This window comes from Pygocentrus nattereri, chromosome 11 (assembly GCF_015220715.1).
Source record: "Pygocentrus nattereri isolate fPygNat1 chromosome 11, fPygNat1.pri, whole genome shotgun sequence".
Classification (NCBI taxonomy): domain Eukaryota; kingdom Metazoa; phylum Chordata; class Actinopteri; order Characiformes; family Serrasalmidae; genus Pygocentrus; species Pygocentrus nattereri.
This window is the reverse complement of record NC_051221.1, coordinates 11,659,630-11,678,408: the sequence shown is the minus strand read 5'-3', so window position 1 is coordinate 11,678,408 and position 18,779 is coordinate 11,659,630. Positions and strand designations below refer to the sequence as shown.

General features: G+C 39.8%; 1 protein-coding gene across 1 annotated transcript in view; it reads right to left on the bottom strand.

Annotated features, from left to right (window-relative positions):
* LOC108435845 (CMP-N-acetylneuraminate-beta-galactosamide-alpha-2,3-sialyltransferase 1-like) overlaps nucleotides 1-18,779 on the bottom strand; it is a 57,352-nt gene that overhangs the window by 8,048 nt on the left and 30,525 nt on the right. The window contains exon 4 of the mRNA XM_037543019.1: nucleotides 12,883-13,076. Within this exon, the coding sequence (XP_037398916.1) occupies nucleotides 12,883-13,076 (194 nt within the window). The remainder of the gene's footprint in view (nucleotides 1-12,882; nucleotides 13,077-18,779) is intronic.

Genomic DNA, 18,779 nt, shown 5'->3' with positions numbered 1-18,779 from the left:
CTGTATCTTTCACACTAGATTATTAGTTTTCTGACAGCGTCATTGGCCCTTCGTTTTGTGCAAACATTCTCACTTTGAAATGAACTCACTCCACCAAATGAAGTTTCTAAATTTGGTTGGTCAAGTCCAAATAGTCTCTGAGCAAGTTTACATGCAGCCTAATAATCCGTAAAAAATTTGACTAATAGTTTAGTCAGAATAGAATACGCCCATGTAAACACCTCAATCGGAATAGTCTAGTCCAGTCGAGGCCATTCGGAATACAGTTTCTATCCGAGTGAACGAGGTGGGTAATCTTGTAAATAATCTGTTAAATAGAAGAATAATATCCGTATAAATGACTGTATCTGATTACATTCCCTATCAGAAAGTTTAAGTTTTATGTGCACCGCATCATAGTGAGAGTTTATACTGTTCATCATGGTAGAGCAGAAACTGGTCTGCAGAGGAGATGAAGTTCATGCTCTGATCTTTAAAAGACGGTGGTGGGACGCAATGTTACGACCCGGTCTAGGGTCAGGCCATAACAGACAATGAGAGTGGGCTCTCTCCCCAGGCCTGCTGCCAGACCAGACACCATTTAAACCAGAAAATGACAGGTTTAGTTTCTTCAAAAGCTTAAACAAGTTGAGATAATGGCTTCAGGGAGGAGCAGTTGCCAAAATAATAAACAAACATAACTAATGGTTTCAACTCTAACTGAACTGAAAACAAAAGAAACAAAAGACATATAGTCTACTCTAACTCCCTTTCTTAAAGCAGGAGAGAAAAAAAGTTACCAAAGTAACCGAAACAAAATGGTACCCATCCCCTACTTTTATTAAGACCTCAAAGCATAATCAAACAGTCATGAAGCAAACAAAGCAGACAGAAGTAAAAAGTGCTGGTCTGGTCTGGACAGGTGTTCTTCCAGGTCGGGTCAAAGGGGGGAAAGAGCCCTGAACGTCTCCAAGATGGTGGCTCAGTGACCTCTTATACTGCCAGGCGCCCCCGAGTGGCCAACTACACAAAACAACAATGGAAAAAGCACACAAAATGGCCACAAACAGACACAAAGAAGGGCAATTATGACTGGGGGTCGTAACACAGAAATCCAGCTTGTGTGTCTCAGAACACGACTCCTCTTGGCCTTTTTTAATAAGGACATGTGAAGGACGTTTTCCTGAGTCTGACGACATTTTAAAGTGTTTAAAAACACAAGCACTGCTCACTGCTGCTCATCTCACTCTGATGTGCTCTCTCTTATTCATTTAGAGAACACATTATGTTCTCTGTCATGGTAACGTCTACACTAAGAGGTTCTCTATGCATGCACATAATTTGTGATCTAATTACTTGTAGCGAGCATGTAAACAGAGATACTCCATCAGAATGTTGAATAGAGTGAAGTATAAACACCTAAGTCTTAATCTATAATTGCAAAATGTTTAATTGTATTGGCAAAAATCTTTGCATGTAAACACAGTCAGTCCAAAAAATGCAAAAATAATCCATGTCCAGTTTCATCTATAAGCTTCATTAACCTTGTTTATGTCATGCCATACTAGAGAAGCAAATGTTAGACCTCAAACATTTATTGGCTGATCGACTGTAGTTGAATTAAGGGATGAAACTGTAAACTTGGTTTCACAGCCAAACCCAAATGAACAAAGCACCCTTGTTGGATAAAAGAACACAAAATATGTGTAGCTGGAGGTCATAAACAAGCCATGGTCACACATTGTACAGTGTCGTCATAGTTGTTTGTGATGATCAACGTCAAGGTCAAGAAATGCAACACAGATTGGCACTCTGCAAAAAAAAAAAAAAGTTGAAGAATCTTCAAATACATCGATTTGACTCTACAGAGATCAGGATTGGCCAGTCTGTAGCCATCTCTGCGGGTCTATTATGGATGTGAAAGCTGGACCAGCAAAGGCAGCAAAGAAAAACAAATGGATCATCAACCAAATCATTTACAGCATTTGGCAGATGCTTTTATCCAGAATGACTTCCAATTAGATCATTGTACACAGGTAGGTGAAGGTAGTGTTAGGAGTCTCGCCCAAGGACCAGCCCAAGGACTCATATTGGTATAATGTAGGGTGCTTGATGAGAGGGCCAGGCTACAATGAAGAAGGCTGAGGTGTTACCCACTACACTATACCTACCACTCAAGCCTCACCTTTCACTCGAAGCCCAGATAACCAAACTGAAGCTCTTTGGACACAGTCTAAGAAGAACCAGTTCATTGGAAAATACCATTATGCTTAGAAGAGTTGAAGGTAAAAGAGAACGTGGATGACCAACAGCAAGATGGATGGGGACCAGCCTTTCAGAAGCCAAAGCCCCAAACAGAAGACAGAATATTCGGATGAAACACTGTCCATATTGTAGTGGCGACACATAAGAAAATGCAAAAAAATTGTACGTACAAGCAAAAGCTTTTTACTGAACCGGCACTTCAACAGAGAGTCTTTACAAAAGACCAGAAGTGCCCAAGCCAGTGCTATTTCAACATAAAATAGGGGAGTGACCTGGGCGGACGCACCATCTGAGGAGGACTTATCCTCCTTGGAAGCAAATACTATGATGAATGTAACTATACTCAACTACAGCAACAGCGTAAACAACAACAACAAATATCTCTTTTTACGGCAGTAGCGTTACCTCCTAAGAGCCGCTTTTCATGGCTACACCCTCTAAGCTCCTCACAGTAGCACGGCCCACAATATGGACAACAATATGGTTGCCAAACCCCACAACATGGCCACCAGGAGTCAGAAACAAACTGATGGCACAAATAATAACTAACCGGAACCAAATATTTTAGCAAAATCATAAGAGCTCAGTAGTCTCCCAAATAGTCCAAGGCATTTCTGTAGAAACACATCACCAAAACTTCCTCCAACCCATAGCTACTGCCACCCATTGCCATTTGAACATCCAGAGAGATCAGAAAGTCAGAAAAGAAGGCACAAAGAAAGAAATGACCAGATCCAGTGAGTGGCCAAAAGGGTCAAGTAAGGCTTCACAATTAGAGCAAAAGGAACTTTATTTCATTGGAAAAAAGAAAAAAAAAACACTTTGGTAAAGTTTGCCTGCTTTGAAAGAGTTTATAATAGCTAAAGATTTTGGAAATGTCCCACTCCTGACCTCCTTCCCATTCATGCCAAAAAGCAGCAAATCTACTCACTCATGTCTATTTCCTCTAAAGGTTATTTATTTGCAAACCCTTTTCTCTGCGTTCTGCTCAGCATTAGGCCTTGAGGGTGTTGGCGCAGAGGTATTGTCAATATGCGGTTATGAGCTGTTAGTCAAAACATTTCTGAATTATAACCACAACTACTTCCCTGTTTGGTGATATGGAGATAAAAAAAACATCAGTTGTATTTCGTTGCAGGAATGTTTGTACTCATGCATGAAGAAATGGATTCAATTAAGAAAGAACCAAAAACAAGGTTGTTAGAAAGCTAAATTTATTCTACTCTAATCAAATACCAGCTGTCACATCATCCATCATAACACTATAAGCTGAATTAAAAACTGAAACTAAAATTACAGATCTATTGAAACCCACTGAAACAAAACCAAAATCAAACAACCGAAATGATAAACTAAATGAACCCTAATGAAAAAATAAAATATATAATATAATTGATGACCCATGCTTTCCTCAATTAAAGGGTCTGACTCTGGCCAGTGGAATGCAGGTGCAGTAGGACAGCACGACTGTGCCATGTAGACAGAGTCCTTATAGGAAAGTCAAGTGTTATGAGTGTCCCATTTATATCCCAGCCAGTGGCTCCTCATTTATAATGTCTCTGATGTGAACGGTGACTGTGTTGCTTGTATGTGTCACTATATGTGTATGTGTAAACTATAAGCCAAAAGACTGGTTGGTTTCTATAGATTTTTTCAACAGGGATATGTTCAAAAATGAAAGTTTGTTTTAAGGTTTTTATTCCTGCACATGTAATGAAAGTGTACGCATAAAGCCAGAAAGGGTAAGTTAACTGAGCTGTATGTCTACATAACTCATTAGCTTACCCAGACCACATAAGCTGAGGTTGTCTAAATTTACCCTGTGAATGTCTATATGCATTCAAACCAAAGTCTGTTTTAGCCTAAAGCTTAAAATATGTTAGCCTAATGCAAATGAATCATGACTGTCACGAGAGAACGCTAGATTATGATGTTGAAATGGCACATAAAAACATAAATAAATACTAAAAGAAATTCCTCGTTGTTTCTACGCTCATTGTCCATTTTATCAGCTCCACTTACTCTATAGGTGCACTTTGTAGTTATTCAGTTACAGACTATAGTCCATCTGTTTCTCTGATACTTTGTTAGCCTCCTTTTACCCTGTTCTTCAGTGGTCAGGACCCAATGGACCATCACAGAGCAGGTACTATTTGGTTCATGGATCATTCTCGGGACTGCAGTGACACTGACATGGTGGTGGTGTGTTTGTATGTGTTGTGCTGTTCTGAGTGGATCAGACACAGCAGTGTTGCTGGAGTTTTTAAACTCTTCAGTGTCACTGCTGGACTGAGAATAGTCCACCCATCAAAAATATCCAGCCAACAGTGTCCTGTGGGAAGTGTCCTGTGACCACTGATGAAGGACCAGAGGATGATCAACACAAACTGTGCAGCAGCAGATCAGCTATCGTCCCTGACTTCACATCTATAAGGTGGACTGATGAGGTAGGAATGTTTAATGGAGTGGACAGTGAGTGAACACAGTGTTTAAAAACTCCAGCAGCACTGGTGTGTCTGATCCACTCGCACCAGCACAACACACACTAACACCACCACCTGCATGTCAATGTATTGTTCAGTTACCATATATGGACTGTCTGGACAGGGGAGTGCACAACACACCATACATGGAACTCTCATTTAAAAAGTGAGAATTTGTGTTTTTGCATATAGATTAAGGGAAAGAAGATCTGTGGTTCTTCACCAAACTGTTCCTTTAACCTGCCAGGTTTCCTAACTATAACTAAATTACATTAAAAATGCAGGTTTGACGTTTACTTCTGGACTGCTTGCAGAAATGCTTCAGTTTTCTCTCTGCCAGATTTCTGTGTGACAAAATTATTCACAGCCGTCAATCAGCCAGAGTGGTGTGGTTGTTATTGTAAGGGCTTTGACAGAGGCCTTTGTCTTGACTGAGAAAGTGAAAGTACCTTGTCTACCGTCAGCAGAACGTTACAGTATGTTTAGCACTCGCAACCACCCACATATCCTTCTGGCAAAGCTGTGGGTTTCAACTGCTTCTCTAAACGTCTGCTCCCATGAGCTGTATGGACGACACTTTGGCTGAAAGGGTCAACGTTTCAAAGAGTCGTCATTCACTCTCATAGTTAGACTCATAGTTCTGGGTCACTGGAGCCTATCCCAGCAGCCATTGGGCAGAAGGCAGGATACACCCTGGACAGGTCACCAGTCCATCACAGGGCAGACAGACATACCTAGGGGCAATTTAGCATGTCCAGTTTGGCTTGACTGCATGTCTTTGTGGGGGGAAACCCACGCAGACATGGGGAGAACATGCAAACTCCACACAGAAAGGACCCTGGTCGCCCAGCCGAGGAAATAAACTGAGGCCCTACTTGCTGTGAGGCGATAGCGCTGTTTTATCATGTTTTATCATGATTTGGGAAAAAAAAATATTTATACACAGAAAAGAATAATTTTCTTTACATTTTTTCTCAGTTTCTTTCACATCTTGACACAGAAACAAAAAATAAGATTCAGAACTATCGATAAAGTCGAAATGCACCTAAAATATATAATTAATGATGAATTACATAATTACATTTAAACAGTATAGGCTGTCTTAAGTACTGACAACTGTGTAACGCTTTGCAAGAATTCTGATTTACCTTTATTTTTAATGAATATTTTTTTTCAAAATTTCTGCATAATTCATGACTGCATAATTCATGACTTTACACTTGAACTGTTTAATTATGTTGAACAAATTCTCCTTTAATTCTTCTGATATCAAACAATGCATTATATTAACCCTTTCAATATTAAATGGTTGAAGAACTGTTCCACTCCATACTATGCTATGTGCTGTTTAGGGATGCTACATGAGCATTTACCTTTATACAACAGATGACGCTGCCCTCTAGATGCAGCGACAACTGGACAATTCTGAAGAAGGTTCAAAGGGTAACCTGTAAAACTAAATATAATACAATATTTCATGAAATCTTAACTACATAAATATGCATGTAGTGAGTGTTCTTTCAAAAGTTATTACTCTGTCAACACTGCTCTACTGTTTTGCATACAGTGTACCCTAAATCATATAAAAGGCTCATCTTAAACAGGCTGTGTCTTTAAGACTGTTTTGATTGGCTTCCCTGTATGGAGCCTAGTCCTGGCTGATACACTGAATGGGTGGGGCTAAACTGCTGATAGCTGCTGGTTTTGTGACATCACAAAAATTCAAAATGAATTAAAAATGGTCTGAACTTTTTGATGGTGTCACAACTACCTTCCCAGAGAAACCTGCTCCTTGACCTAGGGGCCATCCATGTCGTGCATCTGTGGGGTCGTCATCAACAGACCAGATCCATCCAGCGCCACAGCAACTTGAGTCCTGCTCTTGGTCGAGTCTGTGAACGTGGTGGTCGTCTTGGTCGGCTCGTCTGCCCTGTCATGACTCCCTTCAGCTCTGAACTCTTTTTGGATTCAATCTCCCAGAATCCCCTTGGAGATCATGTGACTCCTGCCTCACTCCGATCAGTGCTCCAGTACCTCAGAGTACTAATCGGACACACCTGTTCTTCTCTGATTAGTTTACTTTAAAGCCCGGGCTTGTAGATGCTCTCATTGCAAGGTATTGCTTCTTTTCACAGAGCTACTGAGCTTTATTTCTGACTGTTTATTCCTGTTCTGCCTTGTTTTTTGACCTGCCTTTTGCCCTTTTTGCCTGATTATACTTATGCTTTTGTGTTTGTCTTTTCTTGATTTGACCGTTGCCTGTGACCTGACTATGATTGTGGATTCTGTTTGTGCTAGTAAAGCCTCTCATTCGCCTTTTATCTTTGAGGGTCTGTTATGTTACAGATGTATGGACTGGGCGGTGAATGGTACGCTTTAAAACTATTTATGTTCACATACTATATGTACTACATTATGATAAAGGGCCTTTAAATATGTATATGTAATACAAATGTGTGAGCACTATGCTGTACTGGTATAATGGCAAAATAAAGTGGAATAAAATTTGAAAAGACTTGTTTGCTGTGCTGTATCCATAATGCTCTGACTGAGAGCTTGGTACACCATTTTCCAAAGACATTTGGCTTAATCTGTCAGATCAATTTGGCTGACGAAGTGCAGTAATTAAGCTCTAATTGAATAATATGGCAATATAGCGGTGGAGTTGATTCTGCATCCATTAGACTTAACAAGAGGATGGCTGCAGCTTAATAATCTAGTTTAAAAGTACAGACGTGGCTTGTGTTCAATTAACTTTGCATTAAGTTTACAAGATAAACTTTAGAACAGAGAGAGTTTTCACCTTCACTAAAATGACTCTGAAAAGCAGTGTTGCTTCAGTGCTGTATTTACATTGCGGTTTGTGAGCAATTGAATTGAACAACAGTTGTTGTTCTGGCTCTGTACCCAGCACACTGGAATTACAATGACAATCATGTTACATTCGATTAGAGCTAAATTTACAACTTCCATATAGGAAAAAACAAAAACACAGTCATCTGGATGGCAGCATATGTTGCCAAAACCTGTATATATTGTTCAGCATTATTGTGCCTCCACAATGTGCAAATCACTCAGGCTATGTCATCACAGATGCTCTGGTCTTTAGTTCAGAGAATGCATTGTCCATGTTTTCTAAAAGGAATTTCAAATTTCGATTCGTCAGAACACAGGACACTTTTTCACTTCACCACATTATTGTATTTGGGATTTGGGTGCCAAGTTCTAAGTTGTTTAACATATCTAGAGTGTCACATTGCCTTGGAGGGTTTGGCACAAAAAAATAGGGAAAACATCCAGGACAGAAATGTTGGGTCACAGTTTATTATGAAGTTCATTAAAAAAGGCTGTAGAGTTTTGGATGGAAATATGAGACGAAGAAGAATGAACAACAGATAAAAAATCTAAGAAATAAGAGAGGAGCTCATAATTCAAAACAAACTATCTACTCATCTGAAATATACTGAAGCTAATGTCATACATGCTGCCAATGGAACTGGATGTAATTGAACCGAAAAGAATAAAAGCATCGTAACTGCTATAATCTGACCAAACATTCTGAAATTGTCTAACTTATAGTATAACCTGAATTGTGCTAATGTGTTAATTGTGCTAATTGTGTTTCAGTTAGTCTAATGAAATGTGTGTTGCTTATATGGCCTATTTATGACAATATATGCTCAAGCCTTGGGTATGAGCACTTAAAAGTCTTCAGGTGCTGAGGCGATGCCAAATGGGAGATGGTAAAAAAAAAACATCCACTCAAGGGTGTAATGAAAGTTGTATACTTGGCTGACTCAGCTGTTGGGGAACTTTGCCAAAATCCAATGTTGGCATCAAGCTTACTAAAAATCTTGGCTCCTGTCAGTGTGTCAAGAGCCTGTTGAACTGAAGGGAACATATACTTCTCTCTAAATGTGGCCTCAGTCAGCTTGGTTAGGGTTACGCATATGCAGACAGTTATGTTCTTCCTGGGAACTACCACTACAACTAATCACCCGTTAGTTGGCTCCTCCATGCGAATGGCCCTGATGACCTCCATATGCTGGATTTCTTCTTTAACTTTGTGCTTGAGCAGCAAAAGAATCCACCTTGAAGGAGTGGAGTCTTGAAGGAGTAGGGCACTACAACGGGCTTTAGCTTATTGGCAAAAGCCTGTTGGATGGCTCCTAATCCGCTGCACAACTCTGGGTAGTTTTTTCATTAAGGCCTTCATGTTGAAGCTATTGAGGCCTGCCACTAGCTCTAGGCTCATGATGGCTAGCCTACCAAGTAACGCTGTCTGTAAATTGTGTAAGATGTTCACATCTTGTGTTACTTCTGTCTTTTCTTTTGCAGCAGGAGGCTGTTGACACCTATCACCTCTAAAGGCTGCTGACTAGGCCCAGATGGGGGCACCATTCTGAGTAAACTTTAGAAACTGTTGTGCATGAAAAAGGCAGGAGATCAGCAAATACTCAAACCAGCCCGTCTGGTACCTACAATCACGCACCAGTCAAAATCACTGAAATCACATTTTTTATCCATTCTAATGGTTGACATGAACATTACCTGAAGTTGCTGGCTTGTATCTGTATGATTTACATATATACACTGTACTCCTGCCACGCGAATGGTTGATTTAATAATTACTCAAATAAATAGATGTATAGGTGTTCCTAATAAAGTGCCCCGTGAATATACATGTGATATACATATATCCCTATTTAATAATAAAATAAGGTGAACTTGCTCAGGTGCTAATGACTAGAACACTGTTGGAGAAGACCTTGGAAGAACCCGTCTTTTTTGAACCTCAGATATCTGGTCTGGTTTGCACTTTGTTATTGAAATGTGTGGTATCATCATACCTGAATCAAAAAACCTCTCAGAGTCTTTCAGAAACAAAGTTATAAATGCCTAAGAGACTGGGAATTGGTTTAAGAAGAAGTCCAGAATATTGGAAATCAATCATTCTACTCTCTGGAAGATCATCCACAAGTGGAGAAGATTTAAAACCACTGCCAACTCATCTAGGCCAGGCCTTACTGAGAATTAGAGGTGTGCCAGTGCCTTTACTGTCAAAAAAGAACATCAGGGCAAGACTAAAGTTTGTTAATGAATATTTAGGCAAAGACCAGGACTTTTAGAACAATGTGCTATGGACAGACATGTCAAAGATAGAGTTGTGGCATGGTTGTTGGTGCCAAACAGGCTGGTCTGAGTATTACAGAAACTGCAGAACTACTGGGATTTTCACACGCAACCATCTCTAGGGTTTACAGAGAACGGTCAGAAAAAGAGAAAATATCCAGTGAGCAGTAGTTATGTGGACAAAACTGACTTGTTGATGTGAGAGGTCAGAGGAGAATGGGCAGACTGGTTCGAGATGATAGAAAGGCAACAGTAACTCACAAAACCAACCAAAATCTCTGAGGAATGTTTCCAACACCTTGTTCAACGTATGCCACGAAGAATTAAGGCCATTCTGAAGTCAAAAGGGGGTCCAACCTTTTACTAGAAAAGTGTGCCTAATAAAGTGGCCGGTGAGTGTATGTCAAAAAAGGAGAAATATTTCACAGGGTGCACTTACAAATTTACTATACTAATTTGTACATTTTATAAATGTTTATGTATGGGCAAATATGTATGTGAAAAGAGTCAGACATTGGCATAAGCCCACAATTCTATAAGCACATTCCTGTATATTGCTATTGTCAGAACAAGACCTCATATCTCCATTTTTGTTGTTTTTCAGTTTATGACATAATTCGAAAATGCCCGTTGCCCTTTACAATTTACGTAAATTTCATGATGAATGGACTAAAAGAAATGGCACAAAATGACATGGTAAAAATTCCGGTTCCATTGACTTACATTAAAAGTAAAGTATGTTTTTCCTTCTCCTGTAAAGTTACCATTTTGGAGATACGAGGTTTTGTTCTGACAACAGCAATATACTATTAAATCAGTGCATTGACACAGCACTCTTCATTAGACATCAGGGTATGACACATTTTGAGCACCTTCCCAAAGCCAGAAGGTCAGAATGTCACTCAACATAAACATCACACTTTTTTGTCCTATTAATCATCAAAAGAGACTAAATGTCTGCCTGACATACTTTGAATAACACCAAATAGCACTGAGTGTCTGGCCGTATTTGTTTTTAGAAAGGTGTGAAACAGATGTCTTTCAGGGGTTTAAACATTTACCTGTGGGTTATTTATTTTTTGTGTTTTTTGTCTCTCTCATTTTATTTGGCATTTCATTCTAACAAGATGTTATCTGTTTCTGTTGATTGGCTGTGCCACCAACCAGACCAAACAACCTCTGTGTTTAAAGAGACGGAGATAGAAGCAATTTGTTAAAGACTAAATAATCAGGTTGGCTTGACTGTTTTCACAGACCACATTTTTGAGCTGGAACGACAAAACCAGAGCCTATACAGGAATAGTGCGCTTGCTAGGCACATTCATGGTTTTTGTACAACGTTCGCTCAAACATGATTTTTTCTGTTTAGAAAATTCAAACCTAACTGGCATAAGAGCTGGTACTGATCCTCATAGACATTACATATCGAATCACATACATACCAGCACACTTACACACTAGCCACCATCTAGGATAACACAGTAATGGTTTGGAAACACTTTATCAAAAACCTATAGGATAATATAGCAATGGCCTACCAACACATTAGCAACCACCTGGGATGCCATAACAATTACCTAGCAAAACATTAGCAACCACTCGCCTAACCACATGAAATTACTATATAAAACCCTTAAATGGCCAGGGCCCACCGGCAGGGCCAAAGTTTTATTATATACTTTTATAACCTAAGAATAGCTCAGCCAGTTTGCACTGAAGTTCATGTACTTACTGAATATTAAGCCTTGGTAAGTAAACAAACGCTATCTACAACTGCTTTAGCTTTTCAAATATTTTCAGCTGGCATCAACTTAAAGTTCCCTCTTAAACTTTCCCCTTCTACTTAACCTTATATATTTCTAATAGTGTAGCTGGGAATTTATATGCAGAAGGTGCCCTGTTTTTTATTATATGTTTTCTGCTCTTTTAATGCATTAATGCAATAAATGTTTAACACTGTATTAACAGGGTTACTGCATTTTCCTAGTTTGACTTTTTGCATAACTTGTAGTTCCACCTTGAAGAAAAACTGCTCACATGCTGTTGCTATGACTTTGCAACCAGAGTCCATTAAAAAAAAACTAAACTTGACTTTCAATGGTTGTCTTGATAACAATTCCTGCTACTGCCACGCTATAATTTTATCAATGAAGTACATTAAGTCATTTACATGCAAACCACAGCGCTGATGGCGACAGTATCAATAATATCAGTAACATTAGCTCTGCAGGATGCCTTCGGCAGATTTCACTCATCAAGTAGCAATTATGGGGAGAGTGAAAGAGCTTCTTCAAGTTTTCAAGGACAGCATTATCAAACAACACTTTAATGGAAAACGGCTACAGAGGCCTGGCAAAGACCTTCAACATCAACAATTGGATAGATTACGTTCAATCGGAAAGTTAATAGAATCATAGCTAGTCTCTGGACAGGTGTGCCATGGGAAATTTGACAATATGTTCTCAAACTCTTAATAAAGACAGTAACTTTGAAGCCAACAGTCATTTAAAAAGAGTTACAAGATAACCTGAAAGCAGCTATAACAACAGTTATATACAGAATAGCATAATAGCAATGGCTTAGCAACAAGTACTAATGTACATTAATTTGTGGTGTTTCAATACTTTTTTCTATCATTTTAGTATTTTTAAAAACATGTTTTTGCACCATTGCATAACCTGTTTTGCTAATATATTTATGGCAAAGGTCAAAAGACATTATATGTGTAAATATGAAGTGGATAAATGCACTGGAAGTATATTAAATAACAAAAACAAAAGTGTCTTAATACTTGTCTCCTCTTACTACATATAAATTCTATCTACATTAAAATATGTGCAAGTATGGAAAAACAAAAATCAAGTTAGTTCATTTGAATCAAGTAGATTCAATCAAATGCTTGACTTTTTTCGTTTTACATTTAAAATGACTAACTCAAGTTGATTAAACAAGGAGGGAGAATAAAATCCACCTTTGCCTTCTTATACTGGTTCACTTAATATGTTGTGTTCTGGTATCCTACCGGATGATGAAATCTCCCGCGTCGATGAGAGGCCCGTAACCGGATGAGCGGAGATTTCCGGAATTTCCGACCACGGAGCAAGTCCTACAGCGGCTCGGCCCAGAGTCCTGATAATGGTCCTCACCCGGAATCACCTCGAACAGCTTGTCCAGCACCACACTCAGGTTGGCTGGGTTACTCTCTGACTGCAGCCACTAGATAGATTAGATTAGATCACACACACACACACACACACACACACATATATATATATATATATAAGTAAGTAAGTAAGTAAGTAAGTAAATGATACTTTTTTGATCCCACAACTGAGGAAATTCCACCTCTGCATTTAACCTATTCGTGAAGTGAAACACCACATACACACTAGTGAACACACACACTAGGGGGCAGTGAGCACACACTTGCTCGGAGCAGGGGTCAGCACTATCCACTGCACCCGGGGAGCAGTTGGGGGTTAGGTGTCTTGCTCAAGGCCAGATCCCTAACTTCCAGCCCACGACTGCCCCCAAATATATATATATATATATATATATATATATATATATATATATATATATATATATATATATATAATTTGTATGCAACTTTTTTCTGAGGTATACTTTTGACTTTCATCAGGTTTTATGCATCCAAAGCAGTCCTAACTCAGTTTTATGTTATCATACTGAAACCTCTTTTTATCCCTTAGAATTAAGCAGACTGTTTTAGGGACTCATTCAAAAAGCACTCCATATAACAAAAAAACTGCTTATAACTTTAGCATGAATAAGCAGAGTTAAACTGATAAAGGCTGAATTTCTGGATACATGTGATGAGCCAAACATCAAGATCACTGTTGGTTATGTAATGTTTGGTGGGTGCATGCCAGCAAAACAACTCCAACTGGCTGAGGCAAGGACTTTACAAGACCTCTACAAGTGCCCTGTGGTATCTGGCACCAAGGCATTAGCAGCAGATCCTGTAATTCCTGTTAGTAGCAAGGCACAGTCACCTGCCTTCTGACTTCTTGTGCCAGTACATCCTGCAGATGCTCAATTGGATTGAGATCTGGAGTCAACACTTTGAATTCTTCATCGTGCTCCTCAAACCAGGTAAACTCCAGACAAGTGCACAAGTTAACCACAAATGTTATAATTTGTCTTTTCTTATTGGCAATTTACATTTACATTTTACATTTATGGCATTTGGCTGACGCTCTTATCCAGAGCATAGACCAAAAAATTGGTCTACTATGGCATCAAGGGCTCAAAGAACCCTTGGTGGCACCTCTGTGCCTCTGCCTTATTATTTGCATCGTTTGACAATTATGTTTTATAACAGTGTTTTGAATGAAATGTGCCCATCACTTTACAAAGAGACTTGTTTCATAAATCGTCTTCTGTCTTCTTATGACTTATAGTAAAACTAGCTGCTAATATGAGCTTAAATTTGACTTTTTCAACATGATATTCATGTTTCTAAATGTATTTCTAAAGTCATAATGTAGTTAGACTTCAAAATAACTAACTTTTCCTTAATGTTACTGATTCAAAAACCTCAGAATCAGGGCACCTCTGAAATAGAACACAATCGTGGTAAATTGATGTCTGGCACCAGAACCCTGATCCTTTTTAAACCTTGACACGCGGAAGGACTTTTGGCGCGGTTATGAAAGTGTGACATTGCTCATTTGCTACAAATGTCACACATCTCAGGGGCATTTTGAATGAGAGCTTTTAAAATCCCATGACTGCAAGGCCAGCTGTGCTGAGTTTTAGCAAGGCTGTAAGCGTGAAACGTTGGCCACAGTTTCTCACTTCCCCATCACAGAGAAAATGAGAAAAGTCACTGTCCACATTAGGAGAAACCCTCTATCTTGCTGCTGTAGAGGTAGAGACTGTAGTTGCATTGTTTGTGCTCTTTAGCCCTTTTGTCCTTCATCAGTGGTCAGTTCTGGACCACAAATCTGCTCTTGTCTAGATATAATTTAGGTGGCAGTCCACTCTCAACCTGATAGTGACAGTGACATATTTAAAAGCACAAGAAACACTGCTGTGTCAGAAATACTCATACTAGCACCACCCTCACTACCATAAACATCATTATAAACTCTACCATGAACACCACCATAAATGCCATCATAAACTATCACACTATGGACACTACCATAAACACCACACCACTATGAACACTACCATAAACACCAGTATGAACACTAGCATAAACACCAGTATGAACACTACCATAAACATCACTATGAACACCGCCATGAACACTACTATAAACACCATCATAAACTCCATCACGAACACCACTATGAACACTACCATAAACACCACTATGAACACTACCATAAACACCACTATGAACACTGCCATGAACACTACTTTAAACACCATCATAAACTCCATCACAAACACCACTATGAACACTACCATAAAACCACCATGAACACCACCAAATGTACACCAGCATAAACACCATTATAAACTCTGCCATGAACACCACCACAGACACTAGCATAAACATCACCAAGAGCACTACAATGAACACTAGCATGAACACCACCATGAACACCACCATGAACAGCGCCATGAACATCATAAACACTACCACAAGCACTACTATGAACATTACCACGAACACTATCATAATCACCATTATCTACTGTGAACACCACCGTGAACAATAAATGTTACTTATTTTATTGTTAGTACCACCTTGATTAGAGACCAATGCATATTTTGGAATTAAACTCTTTTATTAATGTACAGAAGAACACTCTTAAAGTTGGTTCTTCAGTGGTTCTTTAGTAAAGAAAATCATAAACTCTCTAAAAACCCCTTTGCCTGATTAAAGGGTTCTCTGCATCTTGAAAGTGAATGTATTACATTTTGTGGCTTGTGTCTAAGTCACACGATGTAATGCATTCACTGATCAGATGAAAAAACAAGAACTCCCAGAGATCACACTGGTGTCATTCGGGAGGGCACTCAAGCCGTAATGGTAATGTTGCTAACAGTTAATGGAAGTTAATATCCCACCAATTAGCACTGTGCTAAATGGATGTCGTAGTCATTTCACTTTATACATTTGTCAAACTAATTTCTACCAGACCTGCTTAAGTGGTTTTAGACATACTGTTATCTAGAAATATGGACTAATGTAAGTGACAAAGCTAAAAAGGGCAGTGTCCAGAGAGAGAGAGATATATAGAGAGACAGAGAGAGACAGAGGAGATAGAGAGATGAGATAGAGAGAGAGAGAGAGAGAGATGGGGAGGAATCAGACAGGTGGCAGAGAGACAGATGAGGAAGAAGAGAGAAAGAGATAGAGACAGAGAGAGAGAGAGACAGAGGAGATAGAGAGAAATGAGATCGAGACAGACAGACAGACAGAGAGAGAGAGAGAAATAGAGAAAGATAGAGAGACAGAGAGAGAGAGAGAGAGAGACAAAGGAAATAGAGAGATGAGATACAGAGAAAGAGAGAGAGAGAGAGAGAGAGGGGTACAGTTGTAGTGGTAATGTTCTTAACCTGCTCCTCTGACATTCACTCTGATTGAAACCTACTTTGTCAGAGAATCTGAGCCGAGATTAAACCGAAAACTCCGCATTCTGTCTAGAAGGAACATCTATCTCTCCGTCTCTCTCATGAATTGAATCACTGCCTTTTCATTTAATCGTGCCATGCTTGGAGCATTCTGTGTAATAAGACCAAAGAGTCAATTCCGATTTAGTGGCTTGTCCTTCTAAGTGAAGTCCTGCAGTGAGCCGCCAGGATTTCACCGTTTAAAACTGAAACGAAATGAAACGGCGGAAACACACAGGTGGCTAGAGGAGAGACCTCACCATCCCCAGCCTGGAGGAGCCGGCTTTGATTATTCTAATCAGTAAGCCTTTAACACTTGTATATGGCACATCTTCAAATTTGAGCCCAAAGAAAGATTCTTTATCTATTTAACAAACAGTGTATTTAATATGAATGGACAAAACAAGCCGTATATACACTGCTCAAAAAAATAAAGGGAACACTTAAACAATACAATATAACTCCAAGTAAATCAAACTTCTGTGAAATCAAACTGTCCACTTAGGAAGCACTGATTGACAATCAATTTCACAGCTGTTGTGCAAATGGAATAGACAACAGGTGGAAATTATTGGCAATTAGCAAGACACACTCAATTAAGGAGTGGTTCGGCAGGTGGGGACCACAGACCACTTCTCAGTACCTATGCTTTCTGGCTGATGTTTTGGTCACTTTTGAATGTTGGTGGTGCTTTCACACTCATGGTAGCATGAGACGGACTCTACAACCCACACAAGTGGCTCAGGTAGTGCAGCTCATCCAGGATGGCACATCAATGCGAGCTGTGGCAAGAAGGTTTGCTGTGTCTGTCAGCGTAGTGTCCAGAGGCTGGAGGCGCTACCAGGAGACAGGCCAGTACACCAGGAGACGTGGAGGAGGCCATAGGAGGGCAACAACCCAGCAGCAGGACCGCTACCTGTGCCTTTGTGCAAGGAGGAACAGGAGGAGCACTGCCAGAGCCCTGCAAAATGACCTCCAGCAGGCCACAAATGAGCACAAATGGTTAGAAACCGACTCCATGTGGGATGGCATTTCTTTGGAGGGCCGCACAGCCCTCCATGTGCTCGCCAGAGGTAGCCTGACTGCCATTAGTGAGATGAGATCATCAGGACCCTTGTGAGACCATATGCTGGTGCGGTTGGCCCTGGGTTCCTCCTAATGCAGGACAATGCTAGACCTCATGTGGCTTTTTTCACACAATTTTGTGTGTGACTGCAAATCCAGGCCTCCATTGGTTAATAAATTTGATTTCCATTGATGAGTTTTGTGTGATTTTGTTGTCAGCACATTCAACTTTGTACAGAAATACAAAGTATTCAATGAGAATATTTCATTCATTCAGATCTAGTATGTGTTATTTGAGCGTTCCCTTTATTTTTTGAGCAGTGTGTGTGTGTATATATGTTTATATATATATATATATATATATATATATATATATATATATATATATATATATATATATATAAATATATGTGTGTGTGTGTGTGTGTGTGTGTGTGTGTGTATAGCCATTAATGTCTAAATAGCTGGCAACACAAGTGAGTACACCTCACAGTGAACATGTCGTTGTCCCTACCTGGTGTCATGTGACTTATTAGAGTTACAAGGTTCTAGGTGTGAATGGAGAGCAGGGCTGTTAAATTTAGTGTTTTGGGTACAATCGCTCATACTGGCCACTGGATATTCAACATGGCACCTCATGGCAAACAACGCACTGAGGATGTGAGAAACAGAGTTGTTGCTCTCCATAAAGATAGTCTAGGCTATAAGAAGATTGCTAACGCCCTAAAACTGAGCTACCAAGGTCATACAGCAGTATTCCAGGACAGTTTCCACAGTTTCCAGGCCTTGCCAGGGTTGACCAAAGGAGTAGAGTACATGTTTTCAGCATCATATCCAGAGGTTGGCTTCAAAAATAGATGCATGTGTGCTGCTGGCATTGCTGCAGAGGTTGAAGAAGTGGGAGGTCAGCCTGTCTGTGCTCAGACCATACGCCACACAATGCATCAACTCCATTTGCATGGCCATCGTCCTAGAAGGAAGCTTCTTCTGAAGCTGATACACAAGAAACCCCACAAACAGGTCACTGGAGACAAGCAGTCCAAGAACATGGATTACTGGAACTATGTCATGTGGTCTGACAAGTCCAAGATAAACTTGTTTGGCTCAGATGGTGTCCAGCATGTGTGAGGCACCCTGGTGAGGAGTACCAAGACAACTGTCTCTTGCCTACAGTCAAGCATGATGGTGGTAGCATCATGGTCTGGAGCTGCATGAGTGCTGCCGGCACTGGGAGCTTATTGAGGGAAACATGAATTCCAA